This window comes from Kryptolebias marmoratus, linkage group LG7, assembly GCF_001649575.2.
Source record: "Kryptolebias marmoratus isolate JLee-2015 linkage group LG7, ASM164957v2, whole genome shotgun sequence".
Lineage (NCBI taxonomy): Eukaryota > Metazoa > Chordata > Actinopteri > Cyprinodontiformes > Rivulidae > Kryptolebias > Kryptolebias marmoratus.
Window position 1 is genome coordinate 11,058,863 of NC_051436.1, and position 19,559 is coordinate 11,078,421.

General features: G+C 43.3%; 2 protein-coding genes across 3 annotated transcripts in view; one reads left to right on the plus strand and one right to left on the minus strand.

Annotated features, from left to right (window-relative positions):
* Positions 1 to 3,629: 3,629 nt before the first annotated feature.
* On the minus strand, positions 3,630 to 10,595 carry LOC108241804 (zona pellucida sperm-binding protein 3). 2 transcript variants are annotated; one of them, XM_025008037.2, is made up of 9 exons: positions 7,843 to 7,984; positions 7,251 to 7,665; positions 7,067 to 7,170; positions 6,060 to 6,163; positions 4,724 to 4,898; positions 4,462 to 4,579; positions 4,287 to 4,369; positions 4,098 to 4,201; positions 3,630 to 4,017 (listed from the first exon to the last, which is right to left on the minus strand). In XM_025008037.2, the coding sequence occupies exons 2-9, from the start codon at positions 7,569 to 7,571 to the stop codon at positions 3,923 to 3,925; spliced, it is 1,104 nt and encodes a 367-aa protein (XP_024863805.1). In that variant the 5' UTR covers positions 7,572 to 7,665; positions 7,843 to 7,984; the 3' UTR covers positions 3,630 to 3,922. The 2 variants fall into 2 exon arrangements, 1 of the variants encoding a protein (XP_024863805.1); XR_005233335.1 differs by lacking the exons at positions 3,630 to 4,017; positions 4,098 to 4,201; positions 4,287 to 4,369; ... (2 more) ...; positions 6,060 to 6,163; positions 7,067 to 7,170 and adding exons at positions 9,029 to 9,146; positions 9,348 to 9,470; positions 9,967 to 10,063; positions 10,202 to 10,328; positions 10,415 to 10,595 and having other exon boundaries at positions 7,527 to 7,665; positions 7,843 to 8,121.
* A 1,624-nt stretch (positions 10,596 to 12,219) lies between these two features.
* Positions 12,220 to 19,559, plus strand: part of LOC108241793 (calpain-5) — a 16,966-nt gene continuing 9,626 nt past the window's right edge. The window contains exons 1-3 of the mRNA XM_017426215.3: positions 12,220 to 12,441; positions 12,908 to 12,977; positions 18,052 to 18,231. Of these exons, the coding sequence (XP_017281704.1) occupies positions 18,067 to 18,231 (165 nt within the window). The 5' untranslated portion in view covers positions 12,220 to 12,441; positions 12,908 to 12,977; positions 18,052 to 18,066. The remainder of the gene's footprint in view (positions 12,442 to 12,907; positions 12,978 to 18,051; positions 18,232 to 19,559) is intronic.

The following is a 19,559-nucleotide window of genomic DNA, read 5'->3' on the forward strand; positions in this document are numbered from 1 at the left end:
GATTTGTTGCGAGTGCCGAGTTCTCTCCCGGAGCCGTTTGAACAAATGGGATCGAGAGAAACATCAACACTGGTTTTATTTGAATGTGTTGAAAAGGAAAACAGAGGCCGAGCCGAGTCTTGTCTTTCGGTCCTAACGCCCGAGGAGGTCGGAGTTACAGCAAACGAGTCTGGAAGACGGTTCAGATGCTCAGAAGTGGGGTTCTGAACAATAAATATCTTACCTGTTGGAGGTCTTTGTCTTTGATTGACGAGCTAAAGTCTAGTCCGAGTAGGACCAAGATCAAGGCTGCTCCCATCTTAAAACAACTCCAGTTGTTTTAATAGTCGATGTATTGTCTAGTACTTCATGTATCTTGTATAGTATTGCATTGTATTGTTGTTGTATTGTCATGTTATTGTATCGTGTTGCATTTGTTGAATTGTATCATACTGCATCGTACTGTACCATTGTTATTGTGTTGTATTTTATCGTATCATCTTGTCTTGTCTTGTATCGTCTTATACTGTATTGTACTGTTTTGCATTGTGTTGTATTGCATTCTATTGTATCGTATCGTATTATATCAGGTTCTATTGTTTTTTTTTTCTGTTGTATTGTATAGTATTATATCATGTTTTATTGTATCATGCTTTATTGTGTAGTATTCTGTTGTATCGTATTAGGGATGAGCGAGTACACCACTATCTGTATCTGTTCAACCAACTAAATTATCTGTATCGTATCTGTACTCTGAGTGGGCGGGGCCTAACCCGGAAGTGGGCGTGACATACCACCAGCCAAACTTAGAGAAAGCAGACGGTAAAAAAAAAAAACCTGACCGGAGTGGAGGCAGTGACTGACACGATACGAGCCGTTTTCAGCTGTATGACGCACAGCTGTCGCTGCAGACACGTATGTGTGTGTGTGCAGGGAGGGGCGGGCGCTCTGTGGCTGGCCAATCACAGATTGTGAAAACAGTCAGTTACCCAATGAGGACTTTCCTTCAGGACGAGCGCAGATATTGACGAGTTTTACGTATCATACTTTTCAAAAATGCTTTATCCGCTTTAAGGCTTCAAGGCTCAACCCTATATCGTATAGTATTGTATCATATTGTATTGTATCCTGTTGTATCTTGTTGTATTGTATTGTACCGTATCGTATTATATTTAATTGTGCCATATAGTATTGTATCAGGTTCTATTATAATGTATCATGTTGTATTTTACTGTCTTATATGACATCATATTGTTTTTATATCCTAATATATTGTTTTGTAATATACTGTAAACATTAGCGAGCACATTTCTTTCTTTTTTTCCATACATCACATCTGTCAGAACAATGTAAACTGAGCTGAAAGTTTCTTTGCACAAACACCTCATTAGTGTCGTGAGACTGTAAGCGAAAAACATCCTATTTTTAACTCGCTGCAGACGTTATAAGAGGATCGATCTGTATGGAAGACGTGTTTTTGTTTCGTGAACAGGTGGTTTAGGCACCTAAAACCTGCCGAACGACGAGTGGGATAAAACTAAACGTACAAAGCAGTGGTAGGAATGGGGCAAAACCTCCTCTGTTCCATCAGCTTGAAGTCAAGTGTACCTTCTGGCTGCCCAAGGATCTCCGGGAAGTTTGGATTCATTTTCACACAAGCAACAAATAAAAGGTTCCCTCAGCCAGCTCTGTCAGCGGAGAAAGTCCAACAAGCCCGAGGATAAAAACTGAGGAACATCCAAAGACACAATCTTATCACAGCAGCATCTTTTTAGGTGAAAGTTCAGCCACGACAACAGTTTCATAAAATAAAAAAAACAACCCACCTAATCTGCTGCAGACTGTTTCAAAATGTCAAGATTCAGGGACTCTTCAGAAGCCTTCCAGTAACCGACGCATCTAAAGTCACACAAAGTCTTTAAATTACAAAAAAAAAAAAAAAAAAAACATTTCCTCAGATGTAATTTCATTTCTCTGCATCAGGAGGGAAGTGTTATTAAAATCGGGACAGAGAGCTTTGGCTCGAAATGTAAATGCTGGCACAAAGAGGCAGAGCGGAAAACTAATCCTGCTGCCATGAACCCAACAGCAGCGTTGTTGGTTTTTTTGTTTTCTTCACTTTGTGTCAGAATCGAGCGCTGACAGGAGGCGGCGAGGAGGAGAAGAAGAAGAAGAAGAAGAAGAACAGAAATGACATGTTTAACTAGGATGAGGAGGATGGAAACGTGAGAGCGGTTTGGCTTCTGCTCGAGACGATGTCAAGGTTTTCTCACAGCGGGAGACTCGAGCCGCGATCGAACCCCTCACTGGTTCGTTTCCTCCCACATCTTGTTTGTCCATTATTAAACAAGAGCAAAAAAAATAAATAAATAAATAACATTAAAAATAAATCAAACTGCCCTCAATGTGAAACGAAGAACTCCCGAATGTGAAGGTTTCTGAAAAGCTGACCAACATGTTCGTACAAATAACAATAAAAACTTCTAACAGCTTTTATTAATTTAGTTTTTCTTTTCTTCTCGGAGCGTCGTTTTCTGGCTCGTGCGAGGCCGGAATCTGTCCCACGTGCTCCACCGCGTCTACAATCGTTACCAGGTCAGTAAGAAACCAGAGGAAACGTAGCATCAGTGCAGAGAAACCTGAAGAATGAATATCCTACCTGTTGCGGATCGCTGTTTGAAGAACCTCTGTTTGGAGAAATGGAGTTCAAATTCAGCCGGACGGCTAATTTCAGCATGGCCAAGACAAAAGTGGATCTTTAAACAACTCTAATCAAAGTTAAAGGCTAGGAGAGCATATCTCCTGACGCCTTTTATACTAAAGTTTTACACTAAAATCACCTGTGTTGAAAAATGGCAACGTTGCAGCTGTTTAGTTCAAATCGCTAAAAAGCACATAACAAACAGTCCTCCATATTACTGAGATCTTACACGATCTGTTATTGCTCTGAGCGTGTGTCGGGGATGACTCTCAGCTACTACCACGTCAAATTTTAGCTCCGTATCTATGGCAACATAGAGGTTTCGCATGAACGTCTATGAAATGTTTGAGATCAGAGTCGTTCGATCCACTCTGGTCTTGGCCTCGCTCCGACTCGCCGTTAGCTCGTTAGTCCGGTCAAAATGAACCCGTTTCTCTAAACTGAGGCTTGCTGAGAGAGCCGTCTAAAACAGGTAACATGCTAACTCTTCGTAAACAATCATTTAAAACCAGACATTTTCACTAAAATCTGTGTTTTTGCCTCTCTTTTGTCAGACATCAGGAGTTTGTGTTAAGCTGCCGTCGCTCAGAGGCTCCCTACCCTCCGACGGAGCGTCTTCTTCCCCAGAGATCCATCCGGAGTGCTTTACATCCAACTGAATCCGTGGGCAAAAAAACCAAAAACACTCCAACATCATTATGGGAACAACATTCGTTCTCAAATCACATTCCGATCACTTCACACCTGCGCTAATGAAAAACACAAAAAGCCGTTTACAGATCCAGGCCGCACGTCAGAACCCGAACTGATAAATCGGCCGACACACGTCTTTTATGACCAATCCTCCGTTTACTCGCTGACAAAAATAAACGCATCCTGCCTTTGGAAACAGGAACTCAAAAGTTTAATCTTTTTTTAACATCAGAGCCTGTAGAAAATCTATGACGAGTTTTCTCAAAAGAAGCTGTATTCCATATATTTAAGAGAAGCTGATAAATGTAAACACTTTAAGTCTTTTTTTAGAACAAATAAAATACGTTCTTGCACGCTGGTCAGCAGGAGTCATTTCCACACATCTGACTGCCTGTCTGCAAACCCTGCGTCTGCTTTAACGTTAAATAATAACCAGATAATCCAGATAAATTAAATACTTCTTGTATTTCAGTCACATCTGCAGATAAACCTTAGAATGTCACAACTACTCGTTGTCTTAAGGAACAAACGAACAAACAATCAAAGTCTTTATCTTCCTCGGTAAAGATTCCCACGCTCCTCTGCGGCGGCGCCTCGTTCGGGAACAAATATGATCGGACCCAGAGTGGCTTCTCCGTGCAGCTCTGCAAGACCAGAAACATCCGAGTTATAACCTGTCAGGTTAACAAGTCCCCCGGGAGCAGAGGGGCAGCAAAGCTGGCACCGTTGTTTCTGTGGGATCTCCGGCTCCTGCGCGCCCTCCTGTGGCTGGTTTCGGCGCCACTGCAGCTCTCACACACGCCGTCCTCGCCGTCCGCAGACCTCCAGCTGAGGGGGGGAAAAAAAAAAGAAAAACTAAATCTATTTTATTCTGCGTATTTTTTTTTTAGAATGAACTGATCTGGAGACGGACCTCCCGTTTAGAAAGGAGCAGGCCTTTTTCTCGGGGTCCCTCTCAGAAACGGGCACGGCTTCCAGGTGACAGGTGATGTAAATCTGCATGTGAGGGGGGGGACAGGCTCAGGAACCATTGCTCTACACAGAGGGTTTAAAACCAAACCTGAAAAGGTGCTGTGTTCAGTGCTGACGGCGTGTCTGCGGTCCTTGTGGAAGAGGAACGGCTCCAGCTGAATCCGGAGGAGCTGGTCGTCGACCCGGGGCAGGAAACGCGAGCCGGAGCCGCTCAGCAGGGAGTCGGTGAAACATCTGCGTGAAAAGACAGAAAGACTCATCGGATTCAACTCCTGGGTTTCGCTTTTTTAAATCAGCATCTGAAAACAATACGAGACGGGAAGCATCCATTTAACTGAAGGACCCGCTGCGGGCGTCGAGGGCGGGTTAGGGACTCACCCCTGGCGGTCTATGAAGGCGTATCTGGGCTCAGAGGTCACATCTGGAGTCAGAGTGGCCATGCAGCCGGCAGCAAACAGACGGAGGGGAGGGTGACGGTGGTCTAATGAGGCCTGGATGTTGACCGTTTGGTCCATGAAGTAAATGGGAGAGTTCCTCTCGTCGGTCCAGTCATCTGACAGGAAGAACATAAAACTGATGTTTGGCTTTGACTGATATCTTTGGTTTACACAAGATCAATAATGATCAAGTACGACAATAATTAATAACTAGAAGCACTCAGAGAGCCCAAACCTCCGCCGAGGCCGCAGCGTGACTAAAAAGATAAAAACAGTTCGATCCGGATCAGAATCTGGATCAGCACCAAAATATAATCCATCGGTTTTTGTTTCCTCCAGATCTGTTCTTTAGTTTTTACCTGATCTTTGCTGACAGACAGACAAACAAACCAACAACCGGAAACAGAAGGGTCGCATGTAGGAGCAAAGACAAGTTTTTAACAAAGGGGTCACCTGTGACCTTTGACCCCCATGACCCCTAACGTCAACAGGCATCATCTTTGACCCGTGATGATTCCAGCTGTGCAGTTCGACGTTCTTACATCACACTGATGCTGAGTTAGAGCACCAGGTCAGCTGTGAGGATGACTTCTGACCCCATGACCTTGAAATCAATGGTGATCACCCCTGACCTAAGAGGTGTCCAGGAGTTTAATGATGGCGTAGTTAGAGCGTGGGCTCATCTGGGAGCTTGACCTTTGACCGGCTCACCACCGGAATCGCCTCACTCGTTCCTTGTTCCGTGTTCGACGCTCATAACGTTCTCCACCCCCATACGTAAAGCATGGTGGTGGTCCTGTCATGGTTTGGGACCAAAATGAATGAGATTTTAAAAATCATCATACGACGCCATCCGGAAAATGTCTGTTTGGCAACGATCTGAGGCGGGCCGGAGGCGGAAGGAAAACAAACTACGGCGACAGAACGTCCCCAGATGGAGCTCCGACGGTCGAGAACCGAGAACCGGGGGGTCAACCGTCGTCCAAACAAGAGATCAAACTTTAAGATGAATTAAAGAAACGATAAGAACGCTTCCTGGGGAAGAGTTCAGGCTGTGCTGAGGAATAAAGATGACTCTGTGGTTGTCTTCATATTCCGCGTCTTCATCCTGGGATCATCCGGGAGGAATGGCTCCAGGTTCTCCGGTTCTCAGCTCCGGGTTTCTGCTCGAGTCCACCAACCGTAAAATATCTCTAAAGACATGAACCGATCTCCTTCCTGTATAACATCGGCTGTCAACCACAACCACCGCGAGCCGAACGCCGACGCGCACCCACCCGTCATGAGCCTGAGCGCGAAGTCCAAGCCGAGGCGAGCCGAGTGGACGGAGACGAGGGGCGTCCAGGTGGGCCTCAGAGCGCCGCTGCTCACCGAGAACCTCCTGCAGGTCGGAGGAGGCGTCAGACAACAGGCAGCCGATATACGAATAACAATAAAAACATCAGTAACAGTGTCTTTACATCCTAAATTATATATCCTGCGGATAAACAGGTCTGCTTTTAATTCTTATAGGTGCGTTTTTATTATTATAGCTATTTTTTACAGCTTTTATTTTAGCGGCTATAAATGCATTTTTATTAAAACAAATACATTAGAGTAAAATAAATCAATCTGTGAAACCACATGTAGCTTTAAAGAAAACCCGTCAGAAGTCAGAACAGTTTGAAAAGTGGTCACTCTACAAACTGAAGGAGACTTTTCTGGAATTAATCAGTCATTTTTATAAGATTTTTCCAGTCTAAATAGTTCTTGATTTATTTTTTAAGTCTTTTTAAAGACTGATGAGACAAAATAATTAATAACAATTCTAATAAAAAACTTTGCTCCATCAGACTTATCTGTAAAAATTTGACTCTCGTCCTTTTTTTAAATAAATCTGAATGGCTGAATTTGTTTTTTTTTTAGTTGAAACCTCTAAAAAATAAAAAACATTTTTGTCATTTTAGCCGTTTAACCACGTGGACTGTACAGCTTGGCTATAGTTGAACAATTCTAATCATTTTTATGTGTTTTTATTCTATTTATTGCCAGTTTTATTACTTTTTTATCCTCCACCATCTTGTCAAAAGACTAAACTTTAAATACTTTAAAGCACTTCTTTTTAAACGAGTCATTTTAACAAATTTGACGTCTTGTGATGAACCTAAAGCAGTTAAATATCCTAATTTGACCAAGATATTTCCTCTGGCTGCGAACAGTTTTAAACGAAGCTCGACGAGCCAAATCCAAATTCCCCGTCAGGGTTTTTAGAGCGAGTTTGGAAAGATTCGGGGCTCGGCTGCACCTTCTGTGTTTGCACAGCACAGGAACAGCAGCCGCCTCCACCCGAACGGCACCGGCGAAGGACAGCAGCAGCAGGTTGGTGTAGACAACGTCTCCCTCTGTGAGCTGAAACACAGCAGCAGCAGCAGTGTGAGGTCACGCCACCGGGGGGCGGCGGAGAGCAGCCACCCGACGGAGAGCCTCACCGTCACTCGGCTCCCGCAGGCGCCCAGGGGAGCCCGGACGGAGAAGACCCCGTCGGGCGACAGCTCGGCGGCGCAGGGTCCGAGCCTCAGCCCCACCAGCCTCGCGGGGACGCCCGAGTCCGGCAGGCGGGCTCTCGCCGCCACCTCCACGCTGTCCCAGAGACACCTCACCGCCAGGGCCGGGCCCTCTCCGGCGGCGGCGAGGGCGCCCCCGTCGGGATCCTCCGCCGAGTCGGAGGGGGACCTGGTTGGAGAGCGGAACTCGGCGAAACCCAACAGGAAGCAGAGAGAAAACAGGAGAGGAAGAGGAAGAGGAGGCATCGTTTGGAGCTTTTCCTGAGACTCTGTCAGGCTGAACCAGGAGCAGCAGCACAGCTGAGCCTCATCAGGCCTGATTACTGACACCAGGAACACGCTTAAAGAGAAACACACCAACGTCACAGAAACCTTTTATTCAGCGTATAAAAACTGTACAGAATACATTCAAATACTGCAGTTTGAAATCTAAATTGAATATCGGCATAATGCCACAGACTTCTGTTGGTGCAGAACATTATTACAAAATAAATCTAACTTTTCCACCTCGACCTACCAGGGATCAAATGAAGGGACTCTGAAAGTTGGCTCCTGTCGCTTCTGCTCCTCTGTAAACCGCTCGGTTCTTCTTAAAGTTCTCCGGCGTCGTGAGTCCGTCCTTCACTCTGTCCTTCAGTCCGTCCCTCAGTTCGTCCTTCACTCTGTCCCTCAGCTCGTCCCTCAGCTCGTCCTTCACTCTGTCCCTCAGCTCGTCCCTCAGCTCGTCCTTCAGTCCGTCCTGCTTCTTCTTCCTCTTCGAGTCTCCGGTCGTCTCTCCACACCTCCTTCAGACAGTCTGCGGGGGGAGGAGAGGGACACAAACCGTCCATCAGGTAAACATGTCCCCTGGTCACATATTTAAAGTCCACAGAGGTCTGAGCTCACTTTACCGTCTCACTACTCTGGACATAAAAGTGACATTTTTCGGCTGCGTTTCTACTTTAGAAGTTGTGGCTGAAAATGTTTATTCATCTGTTTTTATTTCGTCAGATATTGCTGTCTGGTGTTTTTGTGCTTTTTAATTTTTACTGGATTTGAATCTAAAATGTTCTGAAACGTTTTAAGGTTTATCTTGAACAGTAGCTTAAAGTTAAAAGCAACAGAACAGTAGCTAAAGGCTAAAAGAAGTAGAACAGTAGCTTAAAGCGAAAAACAGCAGAACAGTAGCTAAAGGCTAAAAACAGCAGAACAGTAGCTAAAGGCTAAAAGAAGCAGAACAGTAGCTTAAAGCGAAAAACAGCAGAACAGTAGCTAAAGGCTAAAAGAAGCAGAACAGTAGCTAAAGGCTAAAAGAAGCAGAACAGTAGCTTAAAGCTAAAAACAGCAGAATAGTAGCTAAAGGCTAAAAGAAGCAGAACAGTAGCTTAAAGCTAAAAACAGCAGAATAGTAGCTAAAGGCTAAAAGAAGCAGAACAGTAGCTAAAGCTAAAAGCAGCAGAACAGTAGCTAAAGGCTAAAAGAAGCAGAACAGTAGCTTAAAGCGGAAAACAGCAGAAAAGTAGCTAAAGGCTAAACTTCTAATGACAACAAAATACTCAATAAAAACACAAACATGAATCCTGACAGGAAATATTTGGCATTTTGGTCTAAAGCAGAAGAACAACTTTCTACCGTTTATTCACTCAGTCAGCCTTTTTTCAGCTACAGAATTTGACCACCGGCTATAAAACGACAGCGAGCAGCTGCCCGTCTCTGTGGTGTACCTCGCTCTGACGCCTCGAGGACATGGTCCTCGCAGAGGAAGTCCTCCAGTCTCTGGTCCTGGTGGTGGAAGTACCAGTCCTCCACCACCTCCTCATACTGCTCCAGCATCGTCTCACACTGAACACACAACACAGGTCCGTCTAAGAGGCTAAAGGCGCCCGCACACACCCTGTTCACTAACGACAACAACAACAACAACAAAAAAACAGCAGCCCCAGCTTCCAGTGAAGCCACTCCATAAAAGGTTCAACTCAGGTTTGGAAAATATGACTTCAAAATCATTAAAGAGGTCAGAGGCCGAGCAGCTTGGACGCCTACCTGCTTCTTCATGTCCGCCACCTCCACCGTCGGTTCGTCCCAGAGCTCGTACGGCATGCCCAGGTCCACCTTCACGCCTTTGTTGACCAGATTCTTCAGAGTCGTCATCGTCTGACTGGATCCCTGCCGCCGCACAGGAGAAAACAGTCGTGAACTCACTCACACAACAATCCTGCGCACGTGTCTGGAGATGGAGCCCAGACAAGGGAAACCTTTGACCATGGCGCTATGAAATCAATCGGGATCATCCCCGACCCACGAGGTGTCCAGCTGTGCAAGTTTGACATTCCTGTGTTACATGGTTGCAGCGTTAGAGATGACAAGATTTCCACAAAGGGGTCACTTGTGACATTGACCTTTGGGAATGTGACCTTGAAATCAGTAGGGATCATCCCCGACCCCTGAGGTGTCCAGCTGTGCAAGTTTGACATTCCTACATTGCACAGTTGCAGGGTTAGAGCACAGACAAAATATCCACAAAGGGGTCACCTGTGACCTTGAAATCAGTAGGGATCATCCTCGACCTGCGACATGTCCAGCTGTGCAGACAAGACGCTGTGCACAGACAGACGGTCATGTGACGGACGATGAACCAATGACAGGGAGGTAACCTGCTTACCTTGGAGTACCTGAGGCTGCCTGGTCTCTCAGCGTGGACGCTGTACTGCAGGAAGCGCTCACAGATGTCGTCCAGCGCCTCAGTCAGCCTCGTTTCCCTGAATTTAAACACAAGAATAAACATCAGCCCCCCCCCAACAGACACAGAGTCCTGAGCCTGCCGTCATTTGTTTATATGGAAATTCACGTTTTTTTTTGTTAGCTGTTAAAATGAGTCTTAGATGAGTTTTACTCACGAGGTGTTATATTTGATCTTCCTTCTTCTCCTGCCCGAGTCCAACACTTCTCCGACCTCCAGAACTTCTTTGGAGCGACCGGTTTTCTCCAGAGCCTCCTGAAGCTCCACTGTCAGAAACTTGCACACTGACACACACACACACACACATACACACATAAACAATAAACAAAGCTGCCTGCAGGTAAACAAACGCGTCTCTTCCTTGTCCTACCTTCACATTTATTCGGCAGCCTCTCGTCTTCATCCGCGGCAGCGAACCTACTGCACACACAGAGCAAAACCAGAGCGAGAAACTCCATTTCGGCTAAAACATTAAAAACTACAGCCTGACTGCAGCCGCCACATCGGCATTTCTAAACTTGCTGCCACGCGCATGCGCACTCGGCCCCAGCGACCAGACGCGACGAGTCGACGGCGGCCGTTCGGATTCTCAGGGCGAAGCAATCGATAGAAGAAGAAAAACTGTCACATTTTACTAAAGAATAAACTGCATTTAGACAAAAACACCACCGTAGTATTCATGTCCGTGAAAGAGCATACATTACAAATAATATAGGATAGCTGGATTCAATAAAAGCAAAAGAATAAAGTATTAAATTTTAACATGTCTAACATGTCTTGTTGTTTTACAAGGTAGAGAAAGCTCAAGACTGAAAACTCACAAGTAACTTCTGTTTAAAAATAAAAAAAAGTTCAAGAATAATGAATAAAATTGTACAATCAACAGTAACATTTTTGGGCTTATTAATAATGCATCTACTTTGTATCTCAGTCTCTTATTACAGACAGTTTTTAATTTATTTATTTAAATGTTGTTTTCGGCCCCTATATATTTATTTTGTGCTCCTGTCAAAACATTACATGCCTTTTGTATTTATGTACAAACTACAAATTATTCCTAAAAATAAAAACTTGCTTGTTTTCTGAAACTCTTTAGACTGTTCTGACATGTACATTTAGTGTTGTTTCATAAAGCAAATCACTGCAAAAAAACATCTAGAAGATGAAGCAGATATCCCTTCATCAAATCAAGAACAACCAGAATGTGCAGCAGCACTATATAAACAAAAGAAACATATTTTTGTTTCAGCATATTTTAATTTAGATAAAATAACAAGCGAAACCCTGGATTTTGGCACCAACATAATTATTAGTAAATAACAGAAGCGATAATTGATCTGCACCCAGTGATAGCAGAGGATATTCAGATGAAATAAAATTTTACTCTATATTCATGTACTATATAATGCATGTTTGACATCAATAAATATTTTTAATCCTGGTTATAAATGACTTTGAGTGGGAAAAAAAACTTTAAATTAAACAATTGTCTGAATATAAAAAATGAAACCCTGCATGCAAACGTAATTATAAAAGAAGTATGTTAACTTATATTATTTAGATTAAAGTTTGTGTTATAGAAAAGATCAATTTATTAAGATTTCTTTGCAAAAACAAGCTAAAAGAATTTTAGATTTTAGTGTTTTTTTTCTTCTGGAAGCCAAGTTGAGTTTCACTGATTCATTAGGACCTTTTAAATCAGCTGCTACTAAGTGCTTTTTGTTTTATTGTGTCCACGTTAGGGAGTAGAAGGGCACAAATATAAAACCCTGGAGATCTCTGCGAGTCCCTGTTTGACAGATTTACAATACCGAGGTCTCCATCCAAACAGTTTGTTCAGGTCCAATATATGACTTCAGCTGTAAAAATGAAACAAACTCTTGTTCAGTTTAAACATAATAACATGGAGATGATGTCTGGTCTGTTTTTAGTTTGTGATCTAAGCTGTGTTGAAGACTTTTGATGCTTATTCTTTCACATTTTATTTCAAATACAAACACGTCAGTTTGATCACTTTCTCACCTGAGGTGTTTCTAAAATTAGCCAGCCTGAAATAGAGACTAGAGATTGACCCGTTTCAGCTAAATAAGCACACACTGGTTTGTTTTTACCTCCTAGTTTTAAAAATATGAAAGAGGTGGTGATATGTGGCAGCGAAGCGGTTAAAATAGAAGGTGGTGGCCTCTTGGTTTCTCAGGTGTCAGGGGCAGCAGACTTGGCAGCCACCGATCCTCCACGAGTCTCTGCGAGGAAGAAGCTGCAGAGGAGGAGGAAAAAACCAAAAGAAAAATAAATAAAGACGAGGGGGAGATATGGTTCATGGTAAAATGAAAGCTGCATGGAAATGGGGCGAGACAACGTGGAGAGGAGGGAGGAGAGGACAGAAGAGCAGCAGCAGTAAGTGACACGGACACCCACACAAACACACACTTGCATGCAGGTGTCAAAGGATAAAGTGTCTGAAACTCAAGAGCAACGGTAGATTTTTTAATGCTAAAGGCCTCCCGTTGTCTTAAACGGTGTGTTATGTCCCTCGGAGGGGTGACTTTTGTGCCTATTGTCTCTGCAGAGGAAGATAGAGTTACACACAAACACACTCAAGCATCAGCTTCAGAAGTTGTTACATAAACACACACACTCAGATGATTCAGCATCAGATGGAGAACCTGCAGGTCCTGCATCAAGCTGAGCCCTCACACGGCGAAACAAATAAAAAAAAAACACTGAATTAAATAACTGGAGGCGATGCACCGAACAGTCCTGACACATCCAGAGGGAAGAGGAGGAAGGAGTATCCGTGGAAGAGGCTGGCAGTCCGACTTTAACAGCTGACTTTGACAGCAGTTTCCTCAACGACTTGCAGGTTCTGAGTTTGCTGTGGCCGCCTAAAGTTTCAAGACAGCAAGTGGATGAACGCCTGGCATGTCTGAAAGGTAAAAACCTCCAATATCCAAAATCATCTGCAGACTTTTTATGTCAAATGAAATCTTAAAAAAAAAACATGACTGACAAGTCGTCAGCACTGAGCATAATCAATAATGCAGACACTGACTGTCGTTCAAAATGTCTCTTGTTTTCTGCAGCTCACTATTGTTTGTCTGTGCATTAATAATGCATGTTTGCTGGAATGCATTACTAATTATCCTTCATATATTAATGGGTTTAAAGTTTATAAACTGGCTTTGACGCAGTGGGAACATGTTTGTATTCCTTAGAACTTTAGGCAATTGTTGGTTTCTACTTTTACTCCAGAAATCACAAACGGTTGTCTTCAGCTGTGTTGTAGGTCACAAAGCTACATTAAACCTGTAGCTTTTCATTTTCAGCCATCTATTTGTTGGTTTTATATGCAGCTATGATAAAAACAAGTATTAGCTTATAATTTTAGGGGTTTATATACTCAGAAAAAAAAGCACCTGGATGCTACTCTATGCAGACGATGTCTTAATTTCTCACTGGGCTGCAACTGTTGGTGACAAATTGCAAACCCCATCTGCTAGAGGGGGTTCCAAAATGTCTCAAAATGTTTCCCCAGGAGAGTTGCAGGGCTCTGCTCTCGTGTCCCTGGAGTTTTAAACACTTTTGAAAGAGACATGCGTCCTACCTGCCCTCTGACACTAGACAGGCATCTTCGCTTCCACTTTTTAAATCTCATTTAAAATCTGTTTTCACTGCCTTTTAATACAGCTCGAGTTCTTGTTTTTCTGATACTTTTACTCAGCTTGTTTTCTGTCTGTCTTGTTGTCAACTGCTGTTGTTTTAAAGGTGCAATACAAATACATTTGACACTGACAATTTCTCCTCTCAAAAGTCACAGAGTCGTTTCTGGCGCCTGGAACCATTCCCGATTGAGTTTCCGTGAGTCAGAGAGTGTGAGAAATGTTCCACGACTTTGGGAGGGGTTTGCCAATCTGTGAGCCCAAATTGTGACTGATTGGAGACAAAAAAAAGAGTAAAATGTGATCAAAACAGCAACAGGTGCGGTGTTGAAAGGATCAGATCCAGCTCGTTGATTTTACCTATTTATAAATATATATATATTTTTACAAAAGTACTGTATTATTGAGCAGAAAATCATTAGATGGGACATTTCTAAGCAGTAGAATATGTAACTTAAGGTTGTCAGAGAGGGCCTTTTTAGCTTATCAGCAAAACGTAACAAGGCCTCCAGTCTTGTCACAACTAAAAGATTGTATCATTTTATATCATTTCAATCAACATGACCTGGTGTCAAAGTGTGAAGAGACATGTACTTAATATATCAATGTCATCTAAAGAGGACATCTCAAAAGATTTATCAGTGAATCTTGTTTTTCGTAACAATCGACTGGCTGCAAATGGCACGAGGCAGAGAGGGAACCTCCTGCCTGATATGCAAGCCGTGGATGGAGTGGTGGCGAGTGTTCGGTGTCTTGTGTGATCACCGGATGCCTGACAGGCTCAAGGTGACAATCTGCAAGCCTGTTGTCCGCCCTGTCGCGCTTCACGGATCCAAACGTTGGCTGGCGACGACAATGTGAATGTTGCCATGGCGCCTACGGGGCAACGCCGTCAGTAAAAAACGTTCAGATAGGCTTTTTCGCCAATCACAGAAAAGATGTGAGACCGCGGTGGTACTGGCATGGATTCAGTTGCCAGCACAGCCCTATGAGGTAGACCAAGAAAGACTTGGATGAACAGGATCAGAGAAAACATGAAACAGAAGATGCTCTCGATCGAGCTGAAGGGAGACGACTGACCAAACGAGCTGAACCTGCAATCCCGCAGGACGAACATTAAGGCAAATCAGAAAACATATGTCTGTCGTTTAGGACCTCATAGTTAGGTAAACACAAGTTTGCATCTTAAATTATTCCACCATGTCAGTATTTCTTTAACCTTTAGAATAGCTATGCATTGATGGAGATGTAAAAGTTTATAAACTAACGTTTGCATAAGTTACTATGAAATTATTTGAGATTGGAGATATTTTAAGATGGCAGTAATCCACTTTGGTCTTGTTGCATAAATGTTGTTTGGTTGTTTGGTTGGTTTTGTTGCAATGAGCTCACAAAAAAGGAAGACCGAAAGAAAAGATACATTTTTGGCAGAACACAAATCACAGGCTGAGTGAAATGGCTACAATTAGCTTCTATTTAGGAGTAGAAACAGCCAAAACTTGCACAAAAACAGCTGAGGCAAATCAACGCTGATCCCAAAGCATCAGCCACACATTTCCAGGTAACTGCAGCTCGAAGCGCTCCACGTAAACATGTAATTTAACGTGTTTCTGTTTTCCTCAAACACGCATCAGAAAGCAATCTTCCCTGATAATTAACCAGACTGACCTGTGCGGTATCTGCAGACAGCAGCACCTGCATGGGCTGAAATTTATCCCCAGGCCAGTAAGCGATTTGACCCAACACACACACACACACACACATTTACACACACACACACACAAACTGACACTCACAGATGCACACAAGATGCTGACTCAACGAGGCCAGCAGTTCATATGACTAATGATGACTAAAACATTGCATGTTGCTGCTGTGACCCCCAAACAAACACGCAGGAGCCCCCAACTACAACCAGGAGCCAACATTTAACACCTGCAGAGGAGTTCTGGAACAAAATTAAATAAGATTTAATTGGACCTGTGTTTTGGAGGAAAATACAAATTCTTTCCAGCAGTCTTTCCTTTTCCCGTGTCTGAAAGTAACCTTTAATTTCTGCTGTCAGCTCATCTAAAATCCTGCACTGGTTGCTTTTGTGCTTGATTGTTTTACAATAAATACGTTCTAAACTTAAGTTCAGTTTTCAACTCCACGTAAAAATCAGAAGAAGAGATTTGACACCGTTCTAACCACTTCTTAGCACAAATAACCCAAAGTGAAAAGGGTGGAATGTTATCTCTGAGTTGGGGTTGTGCCTCACTTTGCCTCGAGCCAAGTTTCTGGGTATCTGGGAGTTTTGTTCAGGCGTGATGGTTGGATGGAGCAGGAGATGGTCTGGCAGATTACGGCCTCATCTGCAGTAATGGAGGCTTTGTCCTGGACTGTTGCGGTGGAGAAGGAGCTTAGCTGAAAGGGAAAACTCTTGATTTACTCAGGAGATGTCCCAGAACTCACTGAAGGGATCAAACATCCCTTCTGGCCTTGGAACGCTTTGGGAGAGGGAAGTCTGGGTTTCTTTCCCTGACTTGTTAAATTTGCAACCTGAACACCAAGTGGTGGAAAAAAATGGATGGATGGAATCCAAGCTGACGTATAACCAGCCATACATTTATGTAGATTACTGTCAACATAATTCATTTACCGTTTATTGGCAAAACCCCTGAAACGACATTACAAGTTGACCATTTTGACTTTAAAAATATACTGAACATAACTGTCTTACGCCCAAACTTCACATTGCTGCATACCAGGCGTAACTGCCTGGTCAAACAGCTGCAACAAATGAAGATATTTATAATTTCGCTTTGACCATTAATGCTTGAATTGGTGCTGTTTTAATGTAGTGTAAACTGAATACATTCATATGAAGTGGGCTGCAGTCCGACGGTGTGATTCCGCCATAACGTTTACAATGAAATGTGTTGACAGCGTCATTGCTTCACATGTTTATTATCATTACGTTGAGGGGTTTGTTTTGTTTTTATCTTTGTTTGGGTTTGGAGTTTCGGACGTTCAGTTGAGTCGGTTTAGTCTTTGTTTGCAGCTTCTGTTGTGCCACCTGTATCTTGTTAGTAATCAGCACACCTGTTGTCACTCAGTAATCAATCCACCCAGTACATAGACTCCTTGCTCCTCCTCAGTTCTTGGTCAGATCATTTCTTAACCTTCATTTGGTTCTGTCTTGGTGTTGTTACTTAAACTGCCTCCTTCATGCCTTCAGTTTGGTCCTACTGAACAGTCACCATCCACCAAATGAGAATATTTTATACTAAATGCCCCACATTTTCATATATAAACGTGTCCGTTTTGTAAGCGTGACCACGTCTTATGACTGTCTGCTTTCCTGATAGTTGCATAAGAAGAGGTAGTGGTCATGTGGCCGTATAATGCGTCTACTTTCATTCTCAGTCACTGTTTGGATGGGTTTAGGCAGCAGAGCCGTGAGGTTGGGTTTAAGAAGAGATTGCTTAGTAATGAATTGTGGTGTGGCTTTGTCTGCACCACGTGGAACACCTTAAAGCTTAAAGTCTCACAGCTGAGAGGGTGAAAAGCCCTGCGCCAGCAATATTGAGGAAAAACCACAGCCGTCATACTTTGAAAGCCTGTGTTTTTGTCACATTATTGTGCCAAAGCCACATTAAAGTTTAAATAAAAAGCTGCTAAATGTGAGATCGTTTTGTGATATTTGTTTGATTGTCTGAAGCAAAGTTATGCCAATGATACCTGTTCTAACAGAACACGATTCTGTCTTCTTACAGTCAGTCCATTGATGGATCAAATATTTGGTTCCGCCCGGTGACTTTGGATAAAAAAAAAAACACAAATTTGTGTTTTATGTTATATATATATATATAACATATATGTTTCCAAATCCACAGGACTTGTTGTCCATGATGAGAGGAATAAACACAGTTAAAGAAATTTGAAAATAAGAATAAAGACTTAAATAACAAAGACAGTCGATGGATTCGGTTGAGTTCCTTTACTTGTGGCAAGGAGACAAGTCGGTACAGCAGCACAGAGTTGTCTGGATGCCTCACCGCTCATTTAGAAGCACGACTATCGTTACAACGAGGTTAATCATTGTTTCCCAAACTTGGTTTCACTCATGTGAGCCCAGTTATGAAACTGGTGGATGAAGTCAGTCATAGTTTATCTCCTTTTCGGAAGCTGATCCTTTTAAGATCGGGAAACTCCCATTTCCTGCGGCCGCGTTACATGCGGCTCGTCACGAGTCAATGTTGGCGGGCAACAAGCATTCATTGTGCATTAAAGGCCTGCCCTGCAGATACAACTTTCTCCTTTCATCGGTCCCGTTCACCATCTCCTTCTCCCCCCCTTGCTTCAGGTTCCCCGAGTCAGAATGCTGGGACAAATAAATGACTTTCAGGGTCAGAACTTTAGCGGGCTGAGGCGGGCCTGCCTGCGTCGAGGCGCGCTCTTCAAGGACCCGCTGTTCCCCGCCACCAACCACTCCCTCTTCTACAAGCGGGCACCCCCGCCAGGACTGACCTGGAAGAGGCCTCGGGTGAGTTTGACCACCCTCCGCGTCTAAAAATAAGCAGCCCCCGGTTACATTTTTAAACAACGAGTCGAACAAATAGCTGCTTTGTATCCGTACCGCCTCCCGTTTCCAATCTAAACTGAGCGGCTGCCTCAGCATGCTGCATTTCAACAGAGTCGATTAATTGAAGCAACTTTCTATAATTGGAGGGAAACTTGAGCCCCGGGGAGCAACTTAAATAAAAACAGTCAACTTTGAAATTTAGAATCGAGGTCACATTTGCGTCTCGTGGCTCGAGGGTTTAATTTGTCGCCGTGCGGTCAAGAATAAGTGTCTCAGTTTAGTGGTGAGGGTGTGTTTTGTGTTTCAATGCTTGGGGTCTTTTTTTTCTTTCCCTGGCCCGTTTCAGCGCATGAAAACACTTGTTTTTCTCATCAGCATCAGCCGTCCTCGTGCCAACAGCGTTTAATCCGAAACCATACTTAGAATTAAGTAAAGAGTCAGTGGCGTTCTAATGTTTCTCGATCGCGAGTTTCTCAGCAGGGAGCTGGATGAGGAGGTGCCATCTGTTGTCTAAAACACACACACACACATACAAAAAAAACCATTATGACAGTTCAGTTCACAGCTCGAGTTCATCTGCACATTAACATCCATGTTAGAAGAAGCTGATAGCTTCATTCAATTTACTCAGGAAGGTTTATAACCCCTGAGTGTGTGTGTGTGTGTGTGTGTGTGTGTGTGTCCAGCAGCAGTTCTTCAGTTACCAAACCCTGAGACCAACAGTTTCTGTCCACTCAGCAGATGCTCTGACACTTCCAGCTTCCAGGCCTCATAAAACCGCGTGACGATTCAAACTGCTGCCGCTGTTAGCATCACCGTTTACTTTAATGTGGGGGATTTTGAGCCTAAACTGAACTGTCAGCATGTGATATCAGAGTTTCATAATGAATAAAGTATGAAAGTAAAATGCAGTTTTACTGTATAGCACCTTTCTCAGATAAAAACCACTTAGTGCTTAACAAGTCAATACAATTTAATACAATAAGATATGACAATGCATCACAATATAATTCAATACCCAATAAAATAAAATACAGTAAGACACAATTTTGTATTTTAACATTTGACTTTAGGTCAGGGCTGGGCAACCCTGGTCCTGGAGGGCCACTATCAGAGGCGGCTCCAGATATTTTTTTCTGCAGGTGCTGAGGGGGTGCTAAGCATTTTATTGAGGGTGCTAATGAAGGATTATTTGTTCTTACAGTTCTCAACACACACAGACGCAAGCACAAACATATATAATCATATATATGGTATATAAATGAAGAACAGAATGACATATACATATG

Coding starts and splice junctions, on each gene's coding strand:
- LOC108241804 (XM_025008037.2), bottom strand. CDS start 7,571: ATGCCTCCTCTTCCTCTTCCTCTCCTGTTTTCTCTCTGCTTCCTGTTG. Junction 6,164..7,066: donor GTGCTGTGCAAACACAGAAG/GTGCAGCCGAGC, acceptor TCCGACCTGCAG/GAGGTTCTCGGTGAGCAGCG. Junction 4,202..4,286: donor TGCTCCTTTCTAAACGGGAG/GTCCGTCTCCAG, acceptor TCCCCCCCTCAG/CTGGAGGTCTGCGGACGGCG.